The following is a 7,982-nucleotide window of genomic DNA, read 5'->3' on the forward strand; positions in this document are numbered from 1 at the left end:
ATTAATGGTAGTATTAATTGAAGTAGTAGAAGAAGAAGTTGTAGTAGTAGTAAAAGTAGCAGTAGTATTAGTAATAGTAGTAGTATTAACAGTAGTAGTAGTAGTAGTGGTAGAAGAAGTTGTAGTAGTAGTATTAGTAACAGTAGTAGTAGTATTAATAGAAAAAGAAGTTGTAGTAGTAGTATTAGTAGTAGTAGTATTAATAGAAGGAGTAGTATTAGTAATAGTAGTAGTAGTATTAACAGTAGCAGTAGGAGTAGCATTAATAGTAGTAGTAGTATTAATAGTAGAAGAAGTTGTAGTTGTAGCATTAGTAGTAGTAGTATTAATAGTATTAGTAGTAATAGTAGTAGTAGTATTAATGGTAGTATTAATATTAGTAGTAGTAAAAGTAGCAGTAGTAGTAAAAGTAGCAGTAGTAGTATTAATAGTAGTAGTATTAATAGTAGTAGTATTAACAGTATTATTATTATTATTAGTAGTAGTAGTAGTATTAACAGTATTATTATTATTATTATTATAATTAGTAGTATTAATAGTAGTAATAATAGTAGTTGAAGTAGTATTAATAGTAGTAGTATTAATAGTAGTATTAATAGTAGTATTAATAGTAGTAGTAGTATTAATGGTAGTATTAATAGTAGTAGTAGAAGTAGTAGTAGTATTATTAGTAAAAGTAGCAGTAGGAGTAGTATTAGTATTAGTATTATTATTAGTAGTAGTAGTAGTAGTAGTAGTAGTAGTATATAATGGTAGTAGTAGCAGTAGTAGTAAAAGTAGCAGTATTAGCAGTATTATTATTATTATTAGTAGTAGTAGTAGTATTAATGGTAGTATTAATAGTAGTAGTAGTAGTAAAAGTAGCAGGCCCTAATAATAATAATTAAAGCTGCAAGCAGCGATGATCGGGCCCTCGCGATGATCGGGTCCTCGCGATGATCGGGCCCTCGCGCTGCGTGCGCGTCGGGGTGCGGGACGCGGGCTCAACAGGCGGCGAAATGCCTGCGACAATCGGACACCGTGTCCAATAGTTAGATGCCTAAAAATACAGAAATCAAAATGGCTGACTTCCGGTTGGGTTTGGAGCATGGTCCCAAGAGGCTTTTAAGTCCACATGAGATACATGCGCACAACAAATTTCATGCATCTAGGTCAAACGTAGCGCTTGGGCAGCTTATTTGAAGATTTGTAGGGGGCGCTGTCGAGTCGTCTTGCAACTTTGACGCATTAAAATCATATCAGGAAACTCCATTTGGACTTTTAATGCGTGTGCCAAGTGTGGTTGTGTTTCAAGCATTATTAGACCTTGAAAAACACGTTCGTTTTCATGGCGAACAATGTGTCGCCACGGTAACGGCGTTCCGCGAAATAACAGACCTTTGATAACTTTTAATCATTAACGTCTTTAGATTGTACTGACCAAAATTTAAGTGGATCCGATTAAATCCCTAGGAGGAGTTCGTCAAAGTGTAGCGCCTGTAAATAACCGAAAAAGTGATGAAAATGCACACAGATATCAAAATGGCTGACTTCCGGTTGGGTTTGGAGCATGGTCCCAAGAGGCTTTTTTTCAAGTCCACATGACATACATGTGCCTAGCAAATTTCATGCATCTAGGTCAAATGTAGCACTGGGGCAGCTTATTTGAAAATTTGTAGGGGGCGCTGTCGAGGCAATTTCAAATGGCAAAGCACGAATCTGGTACGAAATATTTATGTACATCACCTATTACACGTGTGAGAAAATTCATAAGTTCATGACCATCCCAAGCCACAGAAAAATCAACTTCCTTTTTCATGGCGAACAAAGCGTTGCCACGGCAACGGGGTTCAACGAAATCCAACAATATTCAGGATGATGCATCAACAAGGTCTTAAGGCTGTCCTTAACAAATTTGAAGTCCATCTGGTTCACTGGCTAGGAGCAGTACATCAAAGTATAAAGCTTGTAATTTCCTTTTGCCAGTAGGTGGCGCTATGCTTTTGTGATTTTTTTTTTTGCATTGGAATCTGTTCAGCCCTGAACCAGCATCATGCACAAGATATTTTGGCTAGATTGGACTATGTACCTTGGAGTTACAACAACTTCCTTTTTCACGGAGACAGGCACAAAGTTGCCACGAAACGGTCGCCACGCCACGTCAAGGTCCTTGGATCAAACCTCACCATTTTGATAACTTTTGATCATAAAGGTCTCAAGATCATCCTGACCAAATTTGAAGTCGATTGCATAAATTCTGTAGGAGGAGTTCGTCAAAGTACAACGCCTGAAAATGACGAAAAATGCCTTAAAATGCAGCAAATTGAAAAAGTGACTGTATCGCCCCCTAGTGGTAGAATGGAATGAAAATTGAAGGGTATGTAACAGGATGTCTTGTGGACATACCCTGCAAATTCCGTGGTTATAGGTCAAACGGTATTTACGTTATGTGTATTGATGTAGGAAGCCACGCCCCTATCAAGTTCATTGGTCCAGATATTCTAAACGAAATGAGATATCAACATGCCTTTGATAACTTTTGATGACATTGATCCAATAATGATCCACAGCAAATTTGGTGGAAATCGGACTGAGCGTTCAGGAGGAGTTCGCAAAAATGTGTTTTTCAGAAAATTCAAAATGGTGGGAAATTTCGGTAGGCGGAGTTTAGGGTCTCAAGTGGATTATTTGTAGAGCTCCTTCAGGTGCATATGTGTGTGAAATTTCTAGTCAATTGGACTTACCGTGTCCGAATGAATTCTTTTTTTAAACAAATTTTTGTAGGGGGCGCTAGCGAGCCATTTTGTTATATCCAAATGGGAGACCTTGAAAATATCAAAATTTTCACAGTCCTGATGCATGTCAAATTTGCTGACACTTTGAGCATGATAAAGCCCTCAAAAAGGCAATTAATTTGGCAGAAGAAGAATAAGGCCCTAAAAAGAAACACTACAGTTTCAATAGGGCCTTTGCGGCCTTCGCGTTGTCGGTGCTCTGGCCCTAATAATAAATATTTGAAGAACAATAGGTCCTACGCTCTGACTACGTCAGTGCTCGGGCCCTAATAATAAGAAACATTTGAAGAATAGGTCCTACGCTCTGACTACGTCAGTGCTCGGGCCCTAATAAACATTTGAAGAACAATAGGTCCTACGCTCTGACTATGTCAGTGCTCGGGCCCTAATAATAAGAAACATTTGAAGAACAATAGGTCCTACGCACTGACTATGTCAGTGCTCGGCCCTAATAAGAAACACTACAGTTTCAATAGGGCCTTCGCGACCCGACGTTGTCGGTGCTTGGGCCCTAATAATAAGAAACATTTGAAGAACAATAGGTCCTACGCTCTGACTACGTCAGTGCTCGGGCCCCAATTACAGTTTCAAGAGGGCCTTCGCGGCCCGAAAATGTCAGTGTTCGGGCCCTAATAATAAAAAACATTACAGTTTCAAGAGGGCCTTCTCAGCCCGACGTTGTCGGTGCTCGGGCCCTAATGATCACTGATCCCGACCGAGGGCATTCAAGTATCTAGATTTAGCCACTATAACAAAGGCTTTTTAAATATCTCCTTCCTCGTTGACCTAAGATTGCGTGCCTGGATTAGCTTCCTGTCTATACTAAAATAAGGAAGCTGAAGAGGAACACAACATGTGGTATGAACTAGTTTGTTTTGAAGCAGATCGAGGCCTTAACATTAACAGGGAACTGTAAATGTAATGCAATCTCTAGATAACCGACCTGCAGATGTTAAGAGGAGACACTAACCAAGTCCAGCAGTCTGTAGAGAGTCTCTAAAAGATCATTGGGCATCTTGGACGGCAGCAATCCTCTCAGCCTCTGGCTCACGCTGATCAAAGGACTCCCGTTAGCACCTGGAGGGAAAAGACAGGCGCTTTTCTGATGGTTCTTATGAACAGGAACTATGGACGGCGGAATCAAGGGTTATTTATAGCTTATTTATAGAAAACGACCTTTAAAAGATATGAATTTAACAATTACATACATTTTGAAGACACTACAGGAGAATAGGGTAACAAAAAAATAACTAATAGATATCACCAAAACATTTCCCCAGTTGATGACTTACATTAAGGCAATTGTTTTTTTTATTAGAAGTTACTTAAAAAGGTATGTTGAAATATGCAAATGAGGCATTATCTAAATGTAACTTTTGGTAAATTTAGGAAAGATCTATGGACGCAAATAATCAAAGTAGTAAAAATAAACACCTAAATGTGTATTTTGGATGTTTTTGTTCCACTAGTCTGGAAGAGGACTTGTTGCTGAAGTAAAATAGCACAACATCTCTAAATTGGCTTTGCCTGTAGTGTCTCGCCTTTATGTTAAAATCTGAAAGCGTCACAGGACTATAAAGTCACTTTATAAATGCAAGTCTTTCACTATATACCGTGTGAAAACTACAAACACAGGTATTTCTAAGGACTGTACAGTTAAGTGAATCAGTTTTAGAAGAAAACACACAAACACACTCTTACCCAAGGTGAATAGGGTTAAAAAAATGTAACTATTAACACTAGTTAAGTAAAATAGAGGAATTGGGCGGAGCTTGGCACAGGTGTAGCTGTTAGATGTAGTAGTTTATCTAGCTCAAGTTTTGTATCTTCAGGGATACAGGGAATGTCCAGTCTATCTAGGAAACTGTTGTGATTTCCCAAATTTATTGGATAGTCTGATTGATAGAGGGTCTTATAGAACGAAACAAAAGTATTGTTAATTTCCAATGGATCTGTAGTTATTTCCCCCTGTTCATTCCTAATTGCATTTATGGCTCTTTCTGAGTTAAGTTTTTTTATTTGCCAGGCTAACAATTTACCGGGTTTTTCACCCTGGTCGTAAAAAGTTTGCTTAAGCCTTATTAGACTGTTCTCAGCTTTTAGTGTGGAGAGCTCCTCATATTCAGCTTTAAGTGCAAATAATTCTTGTTTAGTTTCTACCGAATTATCAATGCTACTCACTCTCTGATTTTTGAGTCCAACTCGTTCATTTTCTGTTTGAATTTATTAAATTTGGAACTAGTGAAACTAATCATTTGCCCTCGAATATATGGTTTAAAAGCCTCCCACCTGATGGCCGCAAATGTTTGGTCCGTATTTATTGCAAAGTAAATGTCTATATGCTCCCCCACAACTTTTATGAAATCAGAATCCTGTAACCATTTAGGGTTAATTGTGAATCGTTATAAAATAGTGAGGTGGGGGCATGATCTGATAAAACAATGCTATCATATATGCAGTTAGTTATATTGGGTAGTAGAGAAGTAGAGATTAGAAAATAATCTATGCGAGAGTAGGTTTTAAATGATGAGGAGTAACATGAGTATTCCATTTTATTGGGGTTTTGAATCCTCCAAGGGTCGCAGAGGTTCAGATCTTTTATGAACTGTTGTATTTTCTTTCTACTTTGAGAATGAGAGGTGTCCAACCCAGATGAACGATCAAGCCTTAGGTCAAGAGTGCAGTTAAAATCACCTGTCATCAATACTTTACCTGAAAGGGAGGCAATCAGTAAAAATAAGTTCTCAAAAAATGAGGGATTGTCATCATTTGGTCCATAGATATTAACCAAATTAATGTCCTCTCTCAAAAGAGTGCCCTGTACCACCAAATATCTACCAGCTGTATCAAAAATAGTATTATTCACTTAAAATGGCACAGACTTGCGAATTAACACCATCACCCCTCTAGTGTGAGAGGAGAAACAAGATGCTAGTACCTGGCCTGGCCATCTCCTTCGCACCTTCAGTAAGTCCTCTCTGAGTAGATGAGTCTCTTGGATAAAAGCAATAGATGAATCAAGCTGCTTTAGCCCAGTAATAACCTGTTTCAATTTAGTCATTTTAACCATCCCCCTTACATTCCAAGAAGTGAACTTTAGATTTTTGTTTGTAGTAATCTTAAACTAATGTTAAACCAGATTGTACAGATATTGTCTGCTCTATATTGTAGCAAACCTGTTGCTTCGTTGTGGGAATTACAGTGTGCCATTGTACAAAAGTTATATTGTAAAAACACAGAGATACATGAAAGAAAAAAGAAATTCTGCCATAAACAAATCCCCTTAGCCATCAACACGAACAGGACAGCCTCACGTACCCTCCCCCCCAGTGGCGGTTTTAGACACGGGCCACCCGGGCGGTGGCCCGGGCGGCACTTTTTCAAGCCACGTGGGGGGCGGAACGACCAAGTAAATAAATAAATAATAATCTGGGCTGCGAAGCGGTTTTCTATTATCTATCATATCACTGTGGGGAATTGGCGAATTGGCGCCCCCTGCGGCTGCAGGCGCTCCTGCTTGCGCCCCTGCTTGCTAAGAAGGTGACATCTATGTGTGAAAACGGGGAAGGGGAGGGAGGGCGGGGGAAAAGTTCACCTTGGAACAGACAAGTGGGGGGACGGGGGGATCCACTGTAGGCTATAGAGCAATACTATAATACAATAAGTGGGCGCAAGTCAGTCACACCTCGACTTTCTTGCAAAAAACGCACATTCATAATATTATAATTACAGGCCTATAATTCCTGCACGTTTTTTGTTTTTCTGAATTGTGTGAAATGGCCAGTGTTGGGTATCGTTACTTTTGAAAGTAATCCGTTAGGTTACTTTGTTACTATCAATTAAAAGTAATCCGTTACGTTACTACGTTACCTATAAATAAAAGAAACGCGTTAGAGTACTCGTGCGTTACCAACAATTAAAATGCGTTTGGGGTGCGTGCGTGTCCGCCTAGCGCAACAACAACACACATCCTCCTTTAGATGCACCAACAGTGCTGACTGTTTATGAATCAATCATGAACCTATAGCATAATGACAGGAAAGACAGTCATCATATCTCCTCAACTACGTAACCAGCCACAAGCTTGTGGATTTCACTGGCGGACACCGTTTTAGCCACAGCCGAGCTAGCACTAAAACTAAGACGCTGTTGCTTAGCAGCCAGAGCACCACCACTGTCCTCCATTCCCTCGGCAGGACGTCCGACCAACTTGGTGGAGGGGTGTTTTGAGGAGAGATGTTTTTTTAAATTCGAGGTTGAGTTTTTGGCAGTTGACAGAAGTTTTCCACCTACACACAGATTGCATTTGACCACTATGTTCTTCTTGTCCTTTTCGCTCTGTAACTCAAAATAATGAGCGTACCTCCAGGAATCTAAGGCTATCTTCTCGGCCATCTTGCCGCGGTACAAACACACGTAGCTTACACACACAGGTGCGCGCGCACACACACACACAGAGAGAGAGAGAGAGAGATGCAAGGAGCAGGGCAGCAGCATCTGACTAAATGCAGAAAACCCGGGACTTTACTTTCCTTATCGAGGGAAATTCTTAAAGTAACGGAGTAACGAGTGGTTATTTTGGAAATTAACGAGTTACTGATTACTGAATTCGCAAAACTAACGCGTTAGGTTACTCGTTACTGAAAAAAACGAATAAGAGTACTCTAACGCGTTAGTTGTAACGCGTTACCCCCAACACTGGAAATGGCTTATACAAATATGTAATGCTGAACGATTAAGTGTCACCAAGGGCAAGGTGAATTGGTTTAGTCTAAACTTCTGTACGAGTGACAGTGTTGGGGGATGGGAAATTTGTTGATTGTCGAGTGCAAAATAAGCACAGAGATGGATAGAAAAAGGCAAAAGCCATCAGGAGCGCAATTTCGAAAAAAAGAAAAGAAGAAGAGGAGAAACGATCAAAACAAAAAGGTATGCCACTATGTTCTTTCTGTATGATTATTACAGTATCCATGTCATGATGAATGGCTAATGTTAATTGGTGGAATAACTCTTACATTTGTTAGCCTGCTAATATGCTGCCTATGATATGATTATACAACAATAATTCGGTTTTAACTCAATAAACACGAGTTCTAATTTCACGATAAGATTGTGCTTTGCAACAAAACTGTTACACGTTCAGTTATTATTTATTTCCATCATTTCGGTTGACGTTGGGCCGTGTAATAAGCCAACGGAATGTTCATC

The 7,982-nt window shown here is 39.4% G+C and overlaps 1 protein-coding gene across 1 annotated transcript in view; it reads right to left on the minus strand.

Annotated features, from left to right (window-relative positions):
• Window positions 1-7,169, minus strand: part of LOC129093886 (protein prenyltransferase alpha subunit repeat-containing protein 1-like) — a 13,320-nt gene extending 6,151 nt beyond the window's left edge. Inside the window, exons 1-3 of the mRNA XM_054602008.1 lie at window positions 7,068-7,169; window positions 6,848-6,983; window positions 3,745-3,851 (exon numbers count right to left, since the gene is read on the minus strand). Coding sequence (XP_054457983.1) covers window positions 3,745-3,851; window positions 6,848-6,983; window positions 7,068-7,169 — 345 coding nt within the window. The remainder of the gene's footprint in view (window positions 1-3,744; window positions 3,852-6,847; window positions 6,984-7,067) is intronic.
• Between the last annotated feature and the right edge of the window lie 813 nt (window positions 7,170-7,982).

Source organism: Anoplopoma fimbria, chromosome 7, assembly GCF_027596085.1.
Source record: "Anoplopoma fimbria isolate UVic2021 breed Golden Eagle Sablefish chromosome 7, Afim_UVic_2022, whole genome shotgun sequence".
Taxonomy (NCBI): Eukaryota; Metazoa; Chordata; class Actinopteri; order Perciformes; family Anoplopomatidae; genus Anoplopoma; species Anoplopoma fimbria.